Here is a 25,349-nt window from a genome sequence, read left to right as displayed (position 1 = left end):
CTTTGACTGCAAGGAGATCCAACCAGTCCATCCTAAAGGAAATCAATCCTGAATATTCATTGGAAGGACTGATGCTAAAGCTGAACTCCAATACTTTGGCCACCTGATGTGAAGAGCTGGCTCATTGGAAAATATCCTGATGCTGGGAAAGATTGAAGGCAGGAGAAGGGGGAGACAGAGGAGATGGCTGGATGGCATCACTGACCTGATGGACGTGAGTTTGAGTAAACTCTGGGAGTTGGTGATGGACAGTGAAGCCGGGCATGCTGTAGTACATGGGGTTGCAAAGTGTCAGACACAACTGAGCAACTGAACTGAACTGAACTGATACAGGTATATGGGCTTCCCTGGTAGCTCAGCTGGTAAAAGAGTCCACCTGTAATACAGGAGACCCCAGTTCGATTCCTGGATGGGGAAGATCCCCTGGAGAAGGGACAGGCTACCCACTTCAGTATTCTTGGACTTCCCTGGTGGCTCAGATGGTAAAGAATCCACTTGCTAGAGAATCCCCTGGAGAGAGGAGTCTGGCGGGCCACAGTCCATGGGGTCACAGAGAGTCAGCCATGCCTGAACCCTGAGCACAACACAGCACATGTAAGTGGACACACTCATACAATGAAATGCTATTTGGTGGCGGCGGAGTCACTGAGTCACGTCCAACTCTTGCAGCCCCATGGACTGAGCCTGCCAGGTTCTTCTCTCCATGGGATTCTCCAGGCAAGAATACTGGAGTGGGTTGCCATTTCCTTCTCCAGGGGATCTTCCCAACCCAGGAATCAATCCCGGATCTCCTATATTGCAGGCAGATTCTTTACCAACTGATCTATGAGGGAAGACGCATTCCCTATAAGGGGATATTATTTGGCCATAAAGAAAAAAGAAATCTTGCCATTTGTGACAAGAAGTATGGATCTAGAGAGTATTATGCTAAATGAAGTAGATCAGACAAAGAAAGTAAATCATATGATATGATTTCACTTATATATGAAATCTAAAAAACAAATGAACAAACGTAACAAAACAGAAACAATCATAGATACAGAGAACAAACAGAAGGGACGGGGTGGGTAAAGAGAGAAACAGGTGAGGAAGATTAAGGGGTACAAACTTCTAGTTACAAAATACATGAGTTATGGGTATGAAATGTACAGTGTGTGGTATACAGTCAATAATTATGTAATATCTTTGTATGGAGACAAAAGGTAACTAGATTTACTGTGGTGATCATTTTGAGATGTACAGAAATACTGAATCACTCACTGCATACCAGAAACTAACCAGGTCTAGTAGGTCAATTATATTTCAAAGACAAACAAACTCACAGAAAAAAGATCAAATTTGTAGTTACTAGAGGCAGGGGGTGGTTGAGGGGGAACTGGATGAAGGCAGTCAAAAGGTACAAACTTTCAGTTATTAGATAAATAAGCACTAGGGATGTAACACACAATATGATAAATATAATTAATACTGCTGTTTGCTATACATGAAAGTTGTTAAGAGAGTAAATCCAAAGAGTTCTCGGTACAAGGAAAAGAATTTTCTCCTGTTTCTTTTATTTGGTATCCAAATGAGATGATGGTTGTTAATTAAACTTATTGAGGTCATCATTTTATGATGTATGAAAGTCAGATCACTACGCTGTATGCGTAAATTTAGCAGCATGTCAATCATATCTTAATAAAACTGGAAGAAAAAAATGTCTACAGCTTCTAATATTTTACTTACACAAGGAAGGAAAGATGGCATTGATTTTTAAAATGAAGAAACCAAGAAACAAATTGAGAGAAAAACTTAATGATTTTCAAGATATGCCCCTCTGAGACAGGCAATTCGTAGTGTACGCAAAACTTTGCAGTCAAACTGTTGCACTCCATTTAATGTTAAACTTTAAACTGAGTTCTGGAAAATATCTCTGACGCAGAATTTTCTGCGCAACAGAAATAGTTTAAAATAAAAAAGAGGTCCTACATACTTCAAATGTTGGAGGAAATACCAAAAACAAATTTAAGGAAACAGATTATCATTCTTTTTACTTATAAAAGTTCTAAGTAACTGAGTACCTATGTCTGGGAACTATTCTTGTGCTACCAATTACCCAGAAATAAAAACAATTTTATGCAAACTGGACAAAGAAAATCAGTTCTGAGCCAACACAGTTATGAATATGATGACAGAAAAATACTTTGTTAATACCTGGGGGGGGCGGGACATAAGCAAGAAGACAACAAAGACAAGGACAAAACCACAGGCAGCTTATGATATTAAATAGAATGCTAACCAGAGCACAGTTACTGGATAAGCCAAACTTTAAAAAAGTCTTCGAGCCTCAACCAGCTTCCACAGATGAGCATTTCAGTCAGTCCCAAGCCTCATCTAATTTTAAAGGAGAAAAGGAACAGCATGGAGTACAGACACTAGTTTTCATTCTCTTTCTTTCTCACTCCCTTTTTTTAAGGGGAGGGAGGGTAGCAGGTGCCTTTCAGATATCAAACTCAGGGTCTATCAGGAATATATACTGTAATGCACACAGGGCCATACAATAAAAATAAATTAAAATGGGCTAAATAAACAAGACTGCAGAGATATGACAAATATTAAATCCTATCTAATGTCACATTCAAAGAAAGCATCTTAACAGCAGCCAGAGAGAAAAGACAGATTAACTATAAAGAAACAACATTTGAATTGACAGAAAATTTCTTGCTAGCAACAATGAGAGTCAGGAAGTAGTACAGTAATACCTTCAAACTACTAAGGGAAAGTAAAGGTCAACCTAAAATAGAAGATCAAGGTAAACTGCCTCACAAAAAATAAGAATAAAGATATTTTAAGGCAAGAAATAAAACAAAAAGCTTGTAAACTCATATCACACTAACTCTCACTAAAGGAATTATAAAAAGATGTATGGGGGCATGGAGACTCAAGAGGGAGGCGATATACATATCGTTATGACTGACTCACATTGTTCAGCAGAAATCAACACAACCTTGTAAAGCAATTATGCTCCAATTAAAAAAAAAAGATGTATCTGAAGAAAGAAGGAAATAAAAATGGAAGGGAGGTCTAGGCTGAAAGAAAGAATGGTGAGCAAGACAAAGAGTACACATGAGAAAATCTGAAAATAACACTGTCCAAATAAAACAACACTACTAATATCTACTTTGGAGAGTTAAAAAGAAAAGCAAGAAATAAGATAACAGACAACTTATTGAGAAATGGGTGTTTAAAAAACAGTATTTTAACTTCTAATTTCAAATTTGTTTGCCAAAATCTCGTAATAAAGTATTTCACATATGGCTTACATTAAAATAGGAAATCAGATTTTCCGATGGTTGATCACTTGCTGAATTTAAGATCATCATTAATTGTTGGATAGTATTCATAACAGTCCTAGAAAAAATATGAAGAAATGTTAAGAAATGAAGTAACAAAAAGAACAAGTGACATGTATCTATGTCATAAGTTACACTTATCTTCAATCTCATTGTCTCTTGTTAATCTTTAAGTTCTCTGAAATAAGACTTTACAAATCCCTTAGTGTACTGTTGTTTATAAGGAATTAACATTTTAGTTAGATCTCTAAGAATTTATATGATCATAATCAGTAAGTTTATCATTAAAAAACAGATATGCTTATTTACTAATAAAACCATATATCAATAAAACAATTGATAAAAGTAATGACATTACTTTAAGGACAAAAGGGCATCAAAATGGCAATATTTTAAGCAAACATTATTACAATTAAATATTAAAACTGGTCAAATAAAGACTAAGATATTTAATAACTCAAGTAAAGAAGCAAGTGACTCTCTTTTACAGAGATCTTCAAGAAGAAGGCATACATGATTTTATTTTTTATTTTTTTGGCATACATGATTTTAGAAGTCATCATTACTAAAACATAAATGTAGGTCAATCTCTTATAATTTTGTGTGTATTTGGGGGTACACGGTAAATATTAATAACCCAATTTTGGAGTAGAAGTACATTGCTACTCTGTATGCACTGTTTAAAGATGCAAAAAGCTGTAGAATGTTTATGGCCGAAAGGTTCCTTAAATATTATTTAATAATCCATGTTTGGTTCTCAGTCAAGCCTCTCGAAACTGATAGCTACAATTCCTCGACTTTTAAATATAACGCTTCTATGACATATACATGTACTAATTGCTTAAGCCACAATGACTAAAGTCATAAATGACCAACTGCTAAAACCAAAAGATCTTTCTTATTCGGTCTGATACTTGATTTTCTTGAGACATCTCACACTCAAACACTTGCTCTTTTCTGAAACTCCCTCCCTCCTTTGGCTTCTTTGGCTCCACTCTCTGGCCTCCCCGATCACACCTCTCATTCTTTTTAATCTAAGTTCTATCCAGTCCTTAAGTCCCAGCACTCTTAGGGTTCAGTCTTTAGTCACCATCCTTGCTATTATAACCCTCACTTCAGAAAACCTCATCTCTTTTTCTGGTTTTAACTCTCCCTGATGATTCCCAAATCTATTATGTAAGATCCTTATATCCTACTACTTATTACATTATCTTCTTCATATCCCATAAATTCCTTAAGAATAATATCCTAAATTTGAATTCATCAACTATTTATCAAATCTGTTCTTGCTCTTTCATTCCCATTACCTATCTTTTGGTTTAGATCTTCAGCATCTCTCAAGTGAATTACTGCAATGTGGGATTTTAACAGGGATTTTGACTCACTATGTCTATGGCAGCAGGATCAAGGCATACGTACTTTGGGGGAAAAAAAGCTCCTCAGGTTATCTAATTTGCATCCATGGTTAACAACCACTGTGACAGATTGGCAGGTCTCTCTATTTCTCACTACACCCTCCTCAGTCCCTCTCTTCACAAGTGACTATCATGTAAATTTTCAAAAACCAAGTCTGATTTTATCCTACCCCTGCTTAAACCATGTATAGCAACAGACTATATCCTGCACAAGCTGAAGTCCAAACTTCTGAGTGTGGAATAATAATAAGACCCTTCATGACCTAGTACCCACCCTCCTCTTCTGCCATTTCACCTTCCCATTTCTTCCATCAGTACAAAGTTGCTTACAGTTCCCCTGACACATTGGGCTGTTTCATATGTCCATTCCTCTGCACATGCTATTGGTCTTCTGTGACACAAACTTACATGTTTCAAAATTCAGTTCAAACATCACTTCATAAAGTCCCTTCTGTACCAAGTCTAAGGCTATTACTGTATTCAAACAAGAATGCATTTTTATACGTGTATATAGTCATTTGAAAAAATTAATGATTAGTAACTATGTATCAAGTATTATCTTAGGTCCTAATTATTTAATTTAATGGTGAACAAAAAAGTCATGGTCCATTGCAGTATAAACTTAAAGGCTATTATGGGTATTGACAGAAACAAGTAAATACACAGATGAATTCATAATTATAAATTGTGATACACACTATGAAGGGATGAATGGGATGCTGTGAAAAACAATAATTTCATAGAGAAAGACATCTTCATTATATATTTGTATATACATGTAACAGGTATATATCGAGTGCTCTTTGTGTGCCAGATGTGCCCCTAATTGCCAACAATATGATTATTAGACATAGGTCTGTCTGCCCTTAAGGAGTATAACCTAGAATGAGAATGTGTTCCATTTTAGTAAATAAAAAAGAGAAAAGTGTTATCATTTGCTCTGTATATATCCCAGAAGGACTAAAACCATTTTCAATGTCTTTTCCTCACAAATGATTAAACCTGAAGCACTATAAAGCACTGATTAAATAATTATAATGAAAATCAAAAGTAAGAAAAATCATACCTAACTGGAGTCTGTGGAAGAATCATATTCACCTCTTCATCGGGGTTACTTTTTCGTGGTGTTCTTTGCATTTCAAAACTAAATAGTGATAAGCAGAGTAATTCAGACTGAAAATTTACAACTTGGACTTTATGAGTCAAAAAAGCAGTATAATATCTTCTGTTGCCTCATGACATCATACAAAGTGGTTAAGTAAATAATAGAAGGTAAAGGAAATAGATGATTCAAAAGCTGCTAACATAAATGAAATTTCATTTTTTCATCATCATTTTTAAATTAGGTTTCTTTCCACTAGGTTTACAGACAAACAGGTGTGCAATCATTAAGAATTTTTCTGAAAGTGAAAGTTAGATGCTTGTTTTCTCTAGAATGTTAGATGTTGATGATATTACTAGCCAAGTTGTTCAGTATTAAAAAACATCAAAGCTCAAGTTTTTCAATCATTATGCCTTCCAAAAACTTTACTTTGGCTTAAATAAAACTAGAAACATTTTACTTGTGTTTAATTTCCAAATTATATACACATATATATATCTTAGCTAAGATTAAATGATTTCATGCTTAACGACATAAAATTAATCATACAATCATTCAAAATTTTTGTACAAGCATATCCCATTTTACTGCACTTTTCTTTACTGTGATTTGCAGAATTTGTTTTTTAAAACGTTGAAGGCTTATAATCCTGCATTGTCAGAGGATAGTTACTATTTTTAGCAATAAGGTGTTCTTATATTAAGGTATGTACATCATTATTTTTTATATAATGCTCTTGCACATTTAACAGACTATAGTACAATATAAGTTTAACTTTTACATGCACTGAGAAACTAAAAATATTTGTGTGACTTGCTTTATTATGGTATTGCTTTATTGCAATGATGTGGAATGGAACCCATAATATCTCATAGGTTTGTCTATAGTTATCTTAACCATTCCTATTTTAGGATTCTATACAACAATTCAAGAGAATATACTTTGGTATTATTAAGTTTTTAAAAAATGAACCAGCATATCAACAAATAATAATATATATCATGTGTAATACCTGTCTGTAGGATCAGCCTGAAGAGTTTTATCATGATCCAGAAATAATCTTGCATCTAGATCTTTGTTTTTAAGGTAAATTTCTTCATATTGTTTAGAGAGATTTTCCACCTCAAAAACCAAAAAATACTGATGATTATCCTTTTCACGCCATTATATCTCAGTATATATATCCCAGATTTAAACAATTTTTGTACATCACCTAATTCTACATTACAAAGACTTCACATGCAATATAAATAAAGGCATATATCTAAAAGTGAAGTATTTTAGTACAAAAATTGCACACTTTTTTCAACTCTAATTTTAAATCTTTTTTTATGGATATATCCCACACTTTATCTAGACAAGAATCACCAATGCTACAAAACAATACTGAGATGGAAATGTAGATAAAAATAGATACATGACCACTTAATTGTCAAGATCCTCCATTTTATACATCTTTCACTTTTAATCTTCTACCCCACTTTTCAATATAATATAATTTTTCAAACACTAACAAATCTTCTGTATCTTTCTAAATCCTTCGGTTTACTCACGCTTTCTTTAGTAACGTATCTTGGGCATATAATCTCAATTAATTAGCCTAATTAACATACTTGCACAATTTATTTCCAATCTCAGACACTTTTCCAAATGCTAGAATCAATAAATCTTTTATCAGTTCTGGGTTCATAATTTTCCAATCATAATATAAAAACCAATGCCTGATAATTATTTAACATGCCTTCTCCTGTGACTTTCTAACCTGAGAGCCCTAAAATTGCATTCTGAAAGGAATAGTAGGAAGAAATTCATCTAAATGTAAACTTTGTGCTTGCCTGCATAAGTTTTTTAGGCAAAGCAGACATTTCTATTTATTTAATCATTGTTCCTGCCCTGTCTCAGTGAAGCACTAAATATCAACAGGTTATTGACTAGTAGCTGTTAGTGCTACATAATGTAAAGTTTATCTTGAATTTTCTAACCCTGTAATCCTTTCAAAGGGAAAAAAATTACAATGCCTAAGATTCTTTAGAGTTGTAAATACCGTATTTTGTGATATGTAAGTTAGTAACAGGACTCAGTAATACACCATCCGGCCCCTTCTTGCTTCTTTCAGTACCATGTCTTACCAGTCCTTGCTCTGTATCCCAACTTTAAGGAGTTAGTTGGAGTTCACTGAACAGACGATACTATCACATATCATTGTGCCCTTGAATCTATAATTTCCAGCTCCTGGAAATGCCACTTCTCATAAATCTTACTCTGCTCAGAAATCACATGATCTCCAAAGGATTCTGTGCAAAATCTACCCGGCCCGATTTGAATTAGGCAGCCCTTCTCTGAGATGTCACCACGCCCTGTGTACACACCTGTTAAACTCCTGTAGACCCCTATTAGTAATGTCCTATGTGTGTCTCTTCCACTAGCACCACAAGGACAATGACTGAGTTAAATCTCTACACGGATGACATGCAGCACGATGCCTGGCACATGTTAAGCACTCACTAAGTAACTGCTGAATAAATAAGTTAGTTAATTCAAGGACTAGCTACCAACTCAGGTCACAGAATCAGCAATCTAGCTCTCTGATTTCATGTCTTCAGGTCTTGGTGACTGATGCTAGGTGTGCCTAAAACACTGCTTCACCATTGAGAACTTGCTCTCCATCATTTAAGCATCCTTTTCTCCACAAGTTACCACATAAAGTTCTCAGCTCTCTGTTCTCACTGAAGAGCAAGACATTTGAGGCAAAATGTGAAAAGAAATAGATGGATGGCATACCACTAAGTTAAAACATGTCTACAATATAATCACAGTCATTTCAACCAAAGCTATTTCCAATTAAGTAGCCAAAAGAGGAAATTCCCTGACAGTCCAGTGGTTAAGTCTGGGTGCTTTCACCACTGGGGCCCAGATCTGATCCCTGGTTGGGGAACTAAGATCCTGCAAGCAGCATGGTACACCCAAGAAAAAAAATACTCAAAAGGATGTTCCAAAATTCAGTGATGCCAATAATGCTGATGGCATTAATCAAGGCTTCTATGCTTAAAGAAGCATAATAAAGCAAATCAGAATCAAATTAGATCACAGAAATTTAGTTTAAATATTTAAGGCATTTAGAAGTTCAAAAGCCTATATTTTGATTTTTGAAAATTTTCAGTACAAATCAATGTCTAGTGCAAATGTTAAAATGCTGTTTATATATACATTTGAGCATATATTAAAAAGGGTTTTTCTGTTACTATATAAAACTGATTCACCACATTTCTACTTAGATTCTTTCCTTGAGTGAAAAATATTTAATATATAGTAAAGTAACCCTATGAAATTTAGACAACTCTTCTTCCCTCCCCAAAGTCCTGAAACATGTTAACTTTTTATTACATTTTCTTTCAGATTACCTCTGGAAGTCCATTAGAAGCTACAATTCCAAGAGAATTCATAAAAGGTATAAAATTTTTGAAATAAACATTTTTCACCTGAAAAAGATAAAGTTACAACATGACCATTAAAATTTTTAAAAACTGGTTTTTTAACTTTTTGACTATTTTTGACTGGTTTTTTGACTGTCACTATTACTACTAGAATGAGTGAACTGACATTTGGATCAATAAGTTACATTCAACTCAGTGTGATCTTTATTTATAATTAATACAATTATTTATTTTAATTTATGAGGCAGCTTTCAGGTCCTAAAATGGAGGTACAGGGGGTAGTTGTTAATGAAATGGGATTTACAAGAAGAAAATCCATCGAAACCAACTTCAAAATCCCATATTTAACAAGTGGTGAAAAGATCGGAGGCTCAAAAAAATTAAGCAACTTGACCAAAGTTACATAGCTAGGAAGTGACAGAGCTGGAATTGAAACCCAATCTACCTAGCATCAAAGCCAAGGCTCTTTAACTTCTCTACACTGCCTCTAATTTCTCCCCAAAGAGTATTTTTGGGCCATTTCATATACATATCAAGCTTAATGTATATTGAGTTAAATATTTTAGCACAAATTTAGGAAAAGGACCTGCTTTTATAAGAAAATAATTTCACATACATATACCTAGCAATTTTCTTCAAAACTGAATGAAAATGCTTTGGGACTTACGCAGTTTCATACAAAAAACTCCCTACGTTTAACATGAATAACACAGACCATATTTGGAAAACCTGGAATTGTATCTCTGACTATTCTATACTGACAAACTGTCACAGAATTGCAAGCAACTTACTTTTCTTCATATAACTTTCTTTTCCAACTTTGGAGTCTACACTTGTTAAGGTAGAAATAATTTAACATATGCCTATTAATAAGTTCCTATCTTCTACTTCACAAATAAGCTGTAAGAATTAAGCTTCTAAAATACTTATTAATAGTATTGTTTTCCAATTAATTCCCATTTAACTGGAATAATTATAAGATGGGTAGTTCTATTTAACTAATTAGTATGACTAACCAATAATGATATGACCATAAATATAACCAACAGTTATATAATCATAAATGCTATATGTAAGTAATATTACATATTTTAATATAGAAAGTATCAAATTTTTAATATAAATTACCAAAGCTATTGATCACCTACACTTTATAAGTCACTGTTACATCATAAATTATGAAAGAATTATTTAAAATAAAAAGGAAAAACATGATTAATTCCTGATTTTTGGAAGACAATTATATAAGTAGTTCTGAAATCCAGAGATTTAACCACCAGGAATTAGAAAGCTGCCTTTATTTATATTCTTTATCTTTAAGGACTAAGCAGCAGGCTGGAGTTAAAAAGAAAAAGTTTTAACTACATTTGTCACCTTATTAGTGAAGACAATATGTTATTCTAGAAAAGTAAAAGAGTATATTGTATGTGTAAAGTTGATACATCTACATGTCTATATCTATATACTTGATGAAATTAACTCATAGTGCCAAAATTCAGACTTGATAAATCACTCCAATACTTATTAAATGAGATTTTGATATCATACCCCCATTCCTCCCCAGAGTTAACAGAGAAATTTCAAAGATGCAACATTTCATACAGTGAATTGTGGATAATATAACAATCTATGAGAGAAAGAGCATGGCACAGTGAAAGAAGCACTGGTAGCAGATGTTCCAAAGCACAAACTTTGTTAGTAATCAGCTATCAGTCTCTAGAAGCTTGTCTACTCATTAATAAAAGGAGGCTGAGTACATTAATTGTAAGATTCCTCCCAGTTCTAACATTTCAGATCTTATTAACAAGATAAGCAATTCCTGGGTGTTCAGTGTATCCTCTACCAGTCATTAACATCTGGTGTGATACTTAGAAACAGAGTAATTATACTGTTGACTGAACAGAAATTTGGGCTTCCCTGGCGGCTAGCAATAAAGAATCTGCCTGCCAGTGCAGGAGATGCAGGTTCGATCCATAAGTTGGGAAGATCCCCTGGAGAAGGGAATGGCAACCCACTCCAGTATTCTTGCCTGGAGAATCCCATGGATAGAGGAGCCTAGTGGGCTATAGTCCATGGGGTTGCAAAGAGTTGGATACAACTTAGCGACTAAACAACAAACAGAAATTTAATCTTGGTATCACTTATCACTAAAATCAAAACAATAGGGTTTTCTTAGTAGCTTACTTTAAAACATTAGGAGTATCAATAACCACAGAAGAATCAAAGAACAAATATATTTGAAAACTACTGCCTTAATCATGTACGTTTCAGTGATTCCAGAATGAGGGAGCTATTCTCTTTAAAATCAAAGTAACTGAATATGAAAATTAAACTTTTTCTAAATATTTTGCTACTGCAAAAGAGTTGGCGCTAATTACAAAAAAGCAAGCTCATCATGAAAGAATTATATATTGTTAGGAAGAACTTACATCTAAATCTACTGTAACTATTTTAAAGAAATCATGAAGTTAAATTACCTCATCTATATTACATTCATGTTCTTTACAGAGAACTTCAATAATTCTTGTATCATTTTCTAGTTGTTTTGCTATCCGTGCACTCCTGTTCTGACCTCGCCTTGGTGTTCGAGGTGAGCCATTAATAGGTATTACAGCTGTTTCTGTAAAAATGGTAAATCAGATAAGAACAATTGCACATTCCACTGTATAAAATAATGAAGTATTCTAATTATAACTTGGAAGGTTGGAAATAATCTTGGTAACATTCTGCTACTTTTACTTATTAGGCTTCACAAAAAAGCTAACAGCTTCATCTATTTACTTACTATCTACTGTAAATTATATACTGGTAATAGTTTTTGCCATCCCTATTCTCTTCTGCCCCCAGCTGGTCCAAAAAGAAACCTAAAACTCTATAGACAAATATGAAAAAGGCAAGGGAAATAGCCAACTTATAAACTAATTTTAAGTGTATTCTACTCAGTCGGTAAGGGGGAAAAATGTTTGCTATCTTAAAAGAGTCTTAAGAATGTTAAGCATTATTTATGGATTCACTTTCGAGGTAAAGTATAAAAATAAGTTTTTAAAATTTTAACAAATACCATACAAATTATGATGATTTTTAAAAAATAAGCATAATAATAATAAATAAAAATAATAATGTGACACTAAATTGTGATTTTAGAAAAAAAAAATCCCCTGGATTATTTTGAGCATTTTCAACTCAAACTGAATGTGGATTGAGCTATTAAAGAGATTATAGATGACTAAGTATAAAAAATATTAATTGCCTCTAGGCCCAACAAGAAACTGAAGAGGATAGAGGAACACGTTAGACTATACCATAGGATGCAATCAGTAAAAATTAAACCATGAAAAAGTCAATAGAAAAGACCACCTGATTATTTAATAAATAAATTACAAGAAAAAAAAGAGAAAGATAGATGGAGGAGGAATATTTTAAGTCGTAAAGTCATATTAATCAATCACAAAGTATAGATGCTATTTAGATTCTGATTTAGTCAACCTATAAACATTTTTAATTACTTTTATAAAACAACTGAAAACAGGGGCACCTACTAGATATTTGGTGGGATTAAGGAATCACTATACTAACTGGTTTTTAGGTGTGAGAATGGTATTGTCATTATGCTTTTTAAAAAGACTTTATCTTTCAGAGATATATTTTGAAATTTATAAGGATGAAATGGTATGCAAAAATGTGCTTCAAAATAATATTGCTGGTAGAACTGGGCAGTAGATAGGACTGTGAGTTGATCAAAAGTTATACTCTGAGGGCAGGTGATAAATACATGGGGGCTTATTATATGATTTAATTATGTTCATAGAAATTCTTTTTTTTTTGGAAATTCCTAATAAAAAGCTAATTAAAAATTTACCATAGATGTCAATTCAATACCTTACCCTGGTTTCTCCTTTAACATGGCACTTGGAGAATTAAATGAATATCTGAATTATCCAAAAGCACAAAAGCTATCAACCTAAAGTTATACTCTTCATCAACTTATTACAGTTATAACATATTTTAAAAGTGAGGAAAAGGCATATAAAGAAAATTTTTAAAGATTCGGGAAGTTTTTTAATATATTATTTTGTATTTTTTTCGTTTTGCATGTGGTTTCTGCTAAATGACCAGCCTTTTCTGTAAAATCACGTTCAACACATTTTCAAAATTCTGCTCCAGACTTCATTTTACCATGAAGCTATTGCTCATGAAGATTAATTAGGCTTCAGTTTTTCAATAACTTTGACAATACTTTGAGACTTACATGTTTTGATCTGTCCTCTATTATTTTTAGTATTATTAATACTTTTATCATTTTAGGAGCAAGGAATCAGTTAAGCCTAAGTTAAGTTCACATTTTTCTGTAGTATAACAAGTGTTTTTTTAAATCCTACTCTATATGCCACCAAAAGAAGCAATTTCATTCTAAGAGGAGTATACTTATCTTTGCTTAATGCTATCTAATTATTTCAGTAATAGTTATTATTTAACTACAGTTTCCATCTCATTACCCTCTGAAGTGGATCAATTACAGCTCACATGCCAAAAAACAAAAATCAGTCACATAATCATTATAGCATCAATAAAAAAATGTAGTTAACCTGTTCCTGTAGGCTGGGCCACCCTTTCCCATACAGTTTAATTCTTATCTGTTCCTTGCCTATTGATTTTCTCTTTACTGAGCATGCCCTCCCTAAACTTAACCACAACCCTCAAACCCTAACTACCACTTCAACACTCAACTCAAATGCCACCACTTCGAAATGGTCTTCCTCAGCTGGGAAAACTTTCTCATCTCCTAAACTCCCATAGTATTTGCTGTATTTTGGCCCAGACCACTTTCAACCATATAGTCTAAAAACTTGCTTACTTTTCTAATCTCTTCTTCCATATCTTATGCTACTTAAGAGCAGAGGCTATGTCTGATTTCTTTTTTATTATTCCTTTGGCTCTAGAACTGTGTTTTGGATCTAGGAGAAGTCAATAAACAACTCTGAATGATGAGGCAGGAGGGGTATAAATGAAAATACTCACTATATGGTTCTTTGAGCAATGCAGCAGGTGAGAGTTTGATAAAATAGTCAAGGACACACAGCATTAATTGAAATGAGATCACCAGATCATCTTCCATTTGTAATACTTGTCCTGAAAACAAAAATGGTCCACATTTTAAGGTAGAGATTGAGATATTAAGTCAGGAAAAATTGTGGACATGAGTGTGTCCACATACTCATGATTCAACAATCACTAGGAGCATGTTAAAAATCATTTTCTATATCCCTAGGTATGGTGCAAAAATTTGTTTATAATACACTTAGAAGTTGTTAAGAAATGCCACAGAGGTAAAGAATATCAAGGACCTCTAGTTAAAAATAGTGGAGTGAGGTCAGATCAAAGAATCTCTCTTCCAATTCCTAACAAAATGAAAAGAAAAATATGTACTGGTTAAGTGCTAATAACAATACCAAATTTGAGAGAGAATGACTCAGAGCATCCTTATCTTTTCCCCTCTTTTTACTTAGAGGGAATAGGTATCACTGACAAGAGAGGGGAAAATGGAGGAAGTAAACAGCTACAGCAACTCTAACAAACATAAAGACTCCAGTATAATATACTGAATTAGGGGACAACCTGAATCTTAACACACTCCTTTTATGGAAACAGGACAAGTGCCTGTTTTACAGGTCATTCTAACAAAAATCTCAGAACAATGACTCATATCATTCCAGATGAGGTCCCGACTTTCTCCCTCATCCTCTGACTAAAAGTAGGTATAATTTTTTTTTAAAAGGCTGCTTTCATACAATAGCTCTTTGGGTAACACAACAAGTCACAGATAAAGTGCAAAGTGAGTGAAGGGAAATGCATTCACACTACATCAAAGAAAACAGAACAGCAGGTCAGAGAGGCCCAAACAAAGTCCTAGCAACAAGGTGGATGGAAAGAGGATGGGAAGCACAGTGGTTATGCAAACATATTAGATAAAATAAAAAAATAGAATCACAATATAAGGAGGGGGAAAACTGGGTAGACAACCCCATGTTGAAGATAATCTATCAGAAGAAAATGTCCTGAGTCCTTGCACTGAGAACTCAAAAGAACACGAATTACATAAAAACAAAGAGCTAGACAAGGTAAGGAAAAATTCAAGACCAAGTAACAATTACAAACATAGTTTAGCTCAAAACAGAAGGAAAGTTTGAAATAAAAGTAGTTAATACATAAGAAAAAGACCAAAGGTTAAAATAACATTAGAGAAGACAATAAATAGGGAGGACAAAATCAATCTAAGGTAAGATAGTGGGTGTTCTCAAAACGTAACAGAATAAAATCTTAAAATGTAGCATGCTAAGATTTCTCTGAAATGAAGAGCAGAATCTTCAGGACATGACTCATAAAACAGGCCAAACATAGAAAACACAGCACCAAAAAGCTTTTTTGAAAAACTCCATGGTAAAATCTAGACAGCTAAGGATAGATCAAAATAAAGAACTCAGAAATGGAGAAGCTATGATATAGGAGTGACAAAAAGCTTAGAATTCATTTAAATACATAAATGAGATAAAACAGTGTGATAACTATAATTACAGAACAGAATATAAATATAATCTTGGATAATGTAATGATGATAAAAAAAAAATAAGCAAAGCTGAAAGTAGGAAACAGGAAGGTGACATGAAGAGAGAGGATTTTTTTTCTTCAGAGCAGATTAATACATATCGCTTTAACTTAAAACACAAAGTTATATAAAATATTCTAACCTCTTAAATGTTTTCATAATGCTTTTTCATAATGTTAGAGAAATATTTTAGGAAATAATATTGCTTAAGTTAAAACATTCAGATAAATTTAAGCAATTCCTACTATTTCTGTTTATTTTCTTCTATAAAATTTGAGTAAAATTAATTTTTGCATTTTAAATAGCACAATAATATGATCTTATTTTTAGAATATTATATCTCTTTGTGAATGCACTCACTCACCCATCTATTTTATCAGAATGTCATTTCAGATGTATTTTGTGCATATACATAATTTTGATGATTATTTTAGGTGGGTTCTGAGTAATTTTTCTATTTTTCTTTGCATTTCACTGTATTTATTGAATTCTTTATCATGAGTATACATCATTTTTATAAAAACAGTAACATTATTCTTAAAAATAGGAAAGTAGGAAAGAATGAAAAAATATTAGAAAAAGAAGTGAAATGAGACATTTTCAAGGTTGCCTCCAGTACCAGAACTATGAATTTGCTAACAGTTAAAAAATCACAAGAATTGGAGGTAAGGAGGAGCAACATTGAACTGAATTAAAATTTTGAGCTTACTCAAAAGAAGGATCAATTATTACATTTGAAACATCAACATTTAACAATGACTTTACCTTTAGCTAATAAAAATGTGATCCAAGAAACTTTTAGCACCAACATATAATTTATTTCAGTAGATATCCTAGTAAACAGAAAAAAATTAGTTTTCTAAATATATCTTTTCCCCCCCATTTTTTACAATTACAGACTAGAGTTGATTGCATAATAGAATACAGTCCATTTTAAATGCACAATTTACACATGAATTCAATTTTGTCTCAATTTAGTTTGTGTTTTTCACCAAGTTATTTATATTTTCCCACAGAGTAGTATACCTTTTCTAAAGAAAACACTGAATACCTTCTACTGTAATCTAAAAATATGCACAGGAAGTAGTATAATATGACATACTTGGTTTCCAATTAATTCTTTTCTGTTTTCTAATTAAAACCAATTTTATGTAAACAGAAAATATAGAGGTTTGGGTGACTCTAGTTTACCAATTTAACACTATGCCCTCATAAACTTTAAATCATTCACTTGTTGGAATTAACAAGTGGAATTAGATTAATAGAGTTAATTAATAAATATACAATTTCTCTGTATCAATTGTCTTCAGTATCATTATTTCAGTGGGGCAGAAAATCTCATATATTACTCATTATGTTTCTGAAAAAAAACTCTTACAATGGTATACTGCTGGAACATGTATCATACATTTAAAAAGACTATTTGGAAATTTTAACATAGACATTCATGTTTATCCTTACACAAAAATTATGCTTTAAGTCTTAGTTAATAAAATGTCTGTAATACACTCTCAATAAAGATTAGCATTTTTCTCAGAGTTGGTAAAAAAAATTGCTCTGAATCAACTTCTCCCTTTAGTTCCCAATTATAGTAAAAGGCAAGTATTTCATACCACTTTCTTTGTGAAAAGATAAATAATCCGCACAGGACTTAAATCTATGACCTTAATTTATGAAGTAGTGTGAAATAAGCAATCAAACCAACCCTGAAATTATCAATGTGTTTGCGATTATTTCATAATTAAAAAACCCAAAAAGTGAAAAATAACATGCTCTGAAGTACTTACGAACTGCTGGGTTGTGTCAAATATATAAGCTCACACGTCCTGAAAGGAAGAAATAATTATGTTAACATCATGACATTTTAAAAAGTTACTTTTAAAGTTTTTTCATAATTTAGATGTCAATTTTATAATGCTTTATTCATCCTATTTTAAGGATACTTTTTCTTAAGTGCAGAATTATAAAAACAAAGTTAAAGTGGATGTTTCCAATTTATGACATTTCATACATCCCTGTAATATCTAGTTACAAAGCGACTGGACTCCATGTGTGCATATGTAACTTGGAATACATTCTGTAATTGAATCTTGATCTGGTTACAATCTCACACCAGGTCATAAAAGCTTATTTAATAAAGTCTTGCTGAAATAACACAACTGAAAAGTACTACTTAACTGAAACCTACTTATTTAGGGCAGCGACGTCTGGAATGGTAGATAGAGTAAGGATCTTTACAGACCTGTTCCCTAAAATAATAACTATAATTGGTAAAAACTATTTCTGAAAAACCATTTAAAAGTCTCTGGAAATTTTTCTAAGAGCATACAACAAAAAAGGGAACATATCTTCAAGAAAATCTAACAAATCTTGATGAGAACAATGAGTCTGAGGAATTCAATGCGAAACTCATTTCTTACTCCTCTCCAGTTCAGCATAAGGAAGCTCTATGCCTGACAGGTGTAGCCAAGACACAGGGCTCCTCTCTCTCCAGCTCTCAGCCTGGAACTCTCTCTGGGGAGAGCAGGTTATCAATGTTTCTCACCTCCCACAGGTCTATGTTGCAGAAGACCCAGCCCAGGCAAGAGGAGCTGAGCGGTCTGGGGCCCCTGTCCTCCACTTCGCACCCACTCACGGGGTAAAGTTCTATTCCAGGCACACAGCACATCAAAATACTGATTTGTCTTGTCTCAGCTGGCTCACAGGACAGAGGTTCCAGCCAAGAAAGGCAATCTGGGAAGACTACGGCTACTGTCTCCTCTCACTGCCCTACTCTTAAAGCAGAGGTATCACTGCAAGAGAAGACGACACTGTCATCTGGCTCTCCCAACCAGTGGCACAAGTGGCAGTAGGAGAGAAGCAGGTCTTAGGAACATAGAGCCTTGAGCTCTCCCGAGGGGAATTAACTTCACGCAGAATGATGTGGGGGTGTTCAAGAATAACAGCACTGTTGAAGGCAATGCAGATTTTGGTAGAAGCAGATAAAAGAGAAAACCGACAGATCTTATGAAAGCAAAAAGCTAAATCCTAGATCACTGAGAGGAGAACCAGGGAAAGAAACAGCTAAGAATAACTCTCCTGACATCAAAGACTACTCCTGCAAAGGGAGCCAAATTTAATTGGATTAAACTGTGAAGCAATTTGCGACTCAGAGCATTGTCAAAAACAAAAAAGTAATCAGCAATAAATGAGAGGTAACAATTAAGTGTGATATTAACAGAGGCAGTTAGCTTAACAACAGGGGGAAAGATGGTTAAAGCAAAAAACCACTCAGTGACTGCACCTGGCCAAGGCTACACTGAGGAGCAAATCAGAGGTAACACACTGTGAGAAAAGACTTCACTGAAATAGTACCTTCCATGTCATGGATATGCCTGTTCTGGACATAGCATCTAATAAAAGTATGTGGCCTTTGTATCTGGTATCTTGCACTTAGCTTAATGTTTTCAAGGTTCATCCACACTGTAGCATATATCAGTACTTTATTCCCTTTATGGCTGAATAGTATTCTACCATATGGATATGTGTGTCAGTTGCTCAGTCGTGTCTGGCTCTTTGCAACACCAAGGACTGTAGCCTGCCAGGCTCCTCCAGGCAAGAGTACTGGAGTGGATTGCTGTTTCCTTCTCCAGGAGATCTTCCCGGCCTAAGGACTGAACCCAGGTCTCCTGCATTACAGGCAGATTCTTTACCATCTGAGTCGCCAGGGAAGCCCCCTAACTATATGGATAGTTCACATTTTGTTTATACTTTCATCAGCTGATGGATATTTGGGGTGTTTCCACTTTTTGGCTAATACAAACAACACAGCCATGAACAGTTTATGGATGAATGATACATGTCAAAATTTGATGTTTTTGGATATATGAGTTAAATAAAACACTAAAATTAATTTCACTTGTTTATACTTGTCATGCAGCTAACTATTTAAAATATATGGCTTGCATTTTTATATTTCTATGTGACAGCACTAATGTAGTTAGTAACAGCTTTAAAAGCTACTGTTTATTAAGCATTTAGTATGTGCTAGGAGGTGAGCTAACCAGTAATATTGTCTGACTTCATTCTTACAATTACTCTGCAAGGAGAGCATTAAGATTAGCTACATCTTACAAATTGAAATTGAGGTTTAAAGATGTTAAGTATCTTTCTCTAGCTTACAAAGTCGGTAAATGAAAAAATTAATATTCCTATCTAGATCTGTTTAACTTTTTAAAAGTTATCCTAATCACTACAGCACACTGCCATATACACACATATAAGTGAACCCAGAAATAAACAGGCTTTGGCAGGCCTGTTTATTTGTCCATGTGTCCATGAGTCAGACACAACTGAGTGACTTTCACTTTTGGTATCACAGCTAATTTTCTCAACAGTTCTTAAGAAGAAGGTACACATAAGATAGAAAAAAAAATCCTGATTCACTTCAAGATCAATAAACATTAAATTATCTCATAAACTAGTCAATAAAAATTCCAAATCCCTTTAACAAAGGCCTGAGTGATCTTTTACAGGACAAATCAGACTCTGTCACTTGATAGCTTAAAAACAATGACTCCATCGCCTGCTGGGCAAAGTTCAAGCTCACTATCAATCTCATCCCCTCCTACCTTTTAGCCATTAGCAATATCCAAAGTACTTTCTGGTACTGCTTTGGCTTTGTACACATGCTGTTGAAGCCTGGCTTGGAGAATTTTGAGCATTACTTTGCTAGCATGTGAGATGAGTGCAATTGTCCAGTAGTTTGAGCATTCTTTGGGATTGCCTTTCTTAGGGATTGGAATGAAAACTAACCTTTTCCTGTCCTGTGGCCACTGCCGGGTTTTCCAAATTTGCTGGCATATTGAGTGAAGCACTTTCACAGCATCATCTTTTAGGATTTGAAATAGCTCAACTAGAATTCCATTACCTCCACTAGCTTTGTTTGTAGTGATGCTTCCTAAGGCCCACTTGACTTCACATTCCAGGATGTCTGGCTCTAGGTGAGTGATCACACCATCATGATTATCTGGGTCATGAAGATCTTTTTTGTACAGTTCTTCTGTGTATTCTTGCCACCTCTTCTTAATATCTTCTGCTTCTGTTAGGTCCATACAATTTCTATCCTTTATTGAGCCCATCTTTGCATGAAATGTTCCCTTGGTATCTTTAATTTTCTTGAAGAGATCTCTAGTCTTTCCCATTCTATGTTTTCCTCTATTTCTTTGCATTGATCACTGAGGAAGGCTTTCTTATCTCTCCTTGCTATTCTTTGGGACTCTGTATTCAAATGGGAATATCTTTCCTTCTCTCCTTTGCTTTTCACTTCTCTTCTTTTCACAGCTATTTGTAAGGCCTCCTCAGACAGCCATTTTGCTTTTTTGCATTTCTTTTTCTGGGGGATGGTCTTGATCCCTGTCTCCTGTACAATGTCACGAACCTCCGTCCATAGTTCATCAGGCACTCTGTCTATAAGATCTAGTCTCTTAAATCTATTTCTCACTTCCACTGTATAATTGTAAGGGATTTGATTTAGGTCATACCTGAATGGTCTAGTGATTTTCCCTACTTCCTTCCATTTAAGTCTGAATTTCGCCATAAGGAATTCATGATCTGAGCCACAGTCAGCTCCCAGTCTTGTTTTTGCTGACTGTATAGAGTTTCTCCATCTTTGGCTGCAAAAAGTATAATCAATGTGATTTCAGTGTTAACCATCTGGTGATGTCCATGTGTAGAGTCTTCTCTTGTGCTGCTGGAAGAGGGTGTTTGCTATGACCAGTGCACTTTCTTGGCAGAACTCTAGTAGCCTTTGCCCTGCTTCATTCTGTACTCCAAGGCCAAATTTGCCTGTTACTCCAGGTATTTCTTGACTTCCTACTTTTGCATTCCAGTCCCCTATAATGAAAAGGACATCTATTTTGGGTGTTAATTCTAAAAGGTCTTGTAGGTCTTCATAGAACCATTCCACTTCAGCTTCTTCAGCATTACTGGTCGGGGCAGAGACTTGGATTACTGTAATATCGAATGGTTTGCCTTGGAAACGAACAGAGATCATTCTGTCATTTTTGAGATTGCATCCATGTACTGCATTTCAGACTCATGTGTTGACTATGATGACTATTCCATTTCTTCTAAGGGATTCTTGCCCACAGTAGTAGATATAATGGTCATCTGAGTAAAATTCACCCATTCCAGTCCATTTTAGTACGCTGATTCCTAAAATGTCCTAAATTCCTAAAACGTTCACTCTTGCCATCTCCTGTTTCATCACTTCCAATCTTCACTGATTCATGAACCTAGCATTCCAGGTTCCTATAGAATATTGCTCTTTATAGCATAGGACCTTGCTTCCATCACCAGTCAAATCCACAACTGGGTGTTGTTTTTGCTTTGGCTCCACCTGTTCATTCTTTCTGGAGTAAGGTCACCACTAGGAAGAATCTTAAATTTAGATGACTCTTCCATTCAGAACTACAAGTCTTCTGGCAGAGAAGGCTAAAGTGGAAACGAAGTTCATTAAAACACGTGAAACATGAATAAAACAAATAATTTTGGAAGAAACATTCAGAATGTGTATGACTGGACAAATAAGAAAATCAAGACTATTAAGGGGACAAATCTAAGGTGCAATACTTAACAACTTTACTAAGTATGTAACAGTTCCCAGACGTAATCTAATCATGAACAATGACATGAAAATACAGGGTGCAATCCTAATAAAACTTTTATTTTACCTTTCTAATTTGCTGTAGAGTGCAGACAACACATTATACTTCTTCAACAGTCTTGACATAGCATTATCAACTTTGGTACTAGTATCGATGTCTTTTAGTAAATCAAAGAATTTATAGACACTACAAAGGAAAGAATAGAAAAAAGTGAAATCCACAATTTTAGAAATTCATTTTTTCATTTTCAAAGCATAGACATTTCAATTCAAAAGGCCTGTTAGCTCCGTACCAAATCACTATTATATCCTTTGGAAGGAATTAGTTTTTGCATTTTACTAGAATTTAAAGGGGAAAAAAAATCAACTAGTCTTCAACCTATACCCCTGTATCTATACACCTAAGCCTACATCCATTTATCAACAAGAACACAGAAAAAATAAGGGTTTTTACAGACATACAAATATTTAGTTCTATATCTAGCTATATGTTTTAAAAATCCTAAGTTTACATCCATTTATCCAACACAAAAACTACCTGTTTCATTCTAATGTTTTCCTTTACATATTTACAACTCTTCTTTGACAGTGAGAAACCTGGGATCCACTTATCTCTGACTTACTCATTTAATCAATCCCCCTGTAACTACCAAGCTACCCACTCCTCCATGTTGGCACACTCCTCTCCTGCTTGGACTGACTCCCTCCACGGTGATCTGCCCTCACCCCTCCACGTAGGGATCTGACTGCTCATCCCAGACAGCTCTTACCTCACATGTGCTGTGACTCCCTACACCAGCTGTCCACACACCAAGCAGCCCATGTCAAGAAGCCCCCCACACCCTCCCTTGAGGGATGACCTCCTCATCCCACTTTGGCTCTAACACCCTTCTCAGGGACCTATGGCTCTCCCTCACCACAGATGCACACACCTTCTCTCTTTACCCCACCAATGGTTTTAGGGGAAAGGAAAAGCAAATAGCTGAGAGCTCAGATGGTAAAGAATTTGCCTACAATGCAGGAGACCTAGGTTTGATTCCTGGATCAGGAAGATTCCCTGGAGAAGGGAATGGCAATCCACTCCAGTGTTCTTGCCTGGGAAATCCCATGGACAGAAGAGCTTGGCAGGCTACAGTCCATGGAGTCGCAAAGAGTAGAACATGACTGACGACTAACACTAATAATTTTTATATCACAGGAAAGGAACGGGACCTGAGACTTAATAAGGATAAGCAATCTATGTCAAGTCACATACCTTGTAAAATATACCCAGTCTATCTTAACCCAAACATTGATATTCTCTTTCCAATCCTCTGAGGTCACTAAAACATTTGCTGATGTAAAAATTTACCTCTATATTCAGACTGTTTTCAGCTATATAAAACCTATTTTGGTTTAGTGATTTTATTTAATAAAGTTAAACTTTGAAATCTCTGAGAGGTAAACAACTTCTAATTTAATCAGTTAAATATGAACATAGAAGGTCTTTGCTTCCACATTTTATTTAGAGGTAGTAAGAAAGAGTTACTAAAACGTGAAACAATTTTATCTCATTTACACAAAACACCAGTTATGTTTAACTCTAGATGGCTTTATCCAAGAAGAAACATACTACTATCTTTTTGGTAAATTATTTACTGTTAGATATTGTAAATATACTGTAAAAGAAATGACTAGAAGAAATGACCAGAAGGCTTTTCTTGAGTTGTTGGAAACAATTAGTAAACTCTCATTAGGCTTATAAACTCAATACAGACATTAAGCAATTACAGGGGCAAGTATCAGAATAGATACTTAATTGAATACACAGTCTCAAAACATATATAATTACAATATCTATTATATTAAAAGTGTTAAACTTTAATAAATTAACTAAATTCCTTGAAGATGGGCTCACACTACTTTTACAAAGGTTTTAATATATAATAAGCCTATTTAATAATTCTGCCTTTTTTGTCCGTTTTATCAGCAGCTACAATTAAGAAAGTTAACATAGTGAGAGATACAATGAAGATTTTCCCAGGACACAGACTGACACGTTTTAAAGAAAGTGCAGCATAAAGACATTAAGGGCCCCAATAGAGTAGGAGAGTTCACTAGCTGACCCAAATTCTCCATGTTTTAGTTAATTTTGGCACTTCCCACCAATTCCCTGAAGTCTATTAAAATGGTAGTTCAGGAATAGTTTTTTTTTTTTTTTTTTTTAATGGCAGAGGCCTATATTAATGTAAGAAATTCTACCTGGTTTCAATGGTTTTCTGTAGCTCAGTGAAAGTGAACGGCATCTCATCCAAGTCAACTGCTGCAATAAAGATACAGACTCCCCACAGTTCCTTTTTCTTTTGAACATAACCTTCCTGCAAACAAAACAAAACAAAAAGGTTCAAGTAATTCATTAAATCATTTACACACAAAATCTGTGTTAAAATTATTCTATGCAACTTTTTTCTTATTAAGCATAATAAAATAAATCTGTTCCTAAGTCTTTATGAGAGTATTTAATTTTAGCTAGTAAAAACTAGTTACAAAATTAGTAACTAAATTTTATATTGTAAAGCAAAAAAAATGACCAGAAAGGTCAAAAAGTTAAATTACAACTTTCTACAAGAAATCTAGAAGCCAGTCAGTTCTCTGAGGTAAACATTTTCAGTTCTCAATAATACAACATCATCCAAGCCAAGGTGAAAGATTTTACTTCATAACACAAATTTTTTTTAAAAAACAAGCCCATTTTCTCACTTGATTATCCTCCTTTTACTCTAATTCACTTGTTCTTTTACCAAACTATTGATTCAAGTATTTTCTAACCTTATGAA

The 25,349-nt window shown here is 34.3% G+C and overlaps 1 protein-coding gene across 3 annotated transcripts in view; it reads right to left on the bottom strand.

The window, feature by feature from the left end:
• The window catches only part of RB1 (RB transcriptional corepressor 1), a 115,525-nt gene that overhangs the window by 62,607 nt on the left and 27,569 nt on the right, over window positions 1-25,349 (bottom strand). For all 3 annotated transcript variants that reach the window (XM_061133202.1, XM_061133199.1, XM_061133200.1), the window contains 10 exons: window positions 24,775-24,890; window positions 22,601-22,720; window positions 17,675-17,713; window positions 16,653-16,720; window positions 14,303-14,413; window positions 11,761-11,903; window positions 9,251-9,328; window positions 6,862-6,971; window positions 5,814-5,891; window positions 3,303-3,390 (listed from right to left, as the gene is read on the bottom strand). In XM_061133202.1, coding sequence (XP_060989185.1) covers window positions 3,303-3,390; window positions 5,814-5,891; window positions 6,862-6,971; window positions 9,251-9,328; window positions 11,761-11,903; window positions 14,303-14,413; window positions 16,653-16,720; window positions 17,675-17,713; window positions 22,601-22,720; window positions 24,775-24,890 — 951 coding nt within the window. The remainder of the gene's footprint in view (window positions 1-3,302; window positions 3,391-5,813; window positions 5,892-6,861; window positions 6,972-9,250; window positions 9,329-11,760; window positions 11,904-14,302; window positions 14,414-16,652; window positions 16,721-17,674; window positions 17,714-22,600; window positions 22,721-24,774; window positions 24,891-25,349) is intronic.

Source organism: Dama dama, chromosome 30 (assembly GCF_033118175.1).
Source record: "Dama dama isolate Ldn47 chromosome 30, ASM3311817v1, whole genome shotgun sequence".
Lineage (NCBI taxonomy): Eukaryota > Metazoa > Chordata > Mammalia > Artiodactyla > Cervidae > Dama > Dama dama.
Note: the sequence above shows the minus strand (reverse complement) of the source record. Positions and strands in the feature narration are given on the sequence as shown.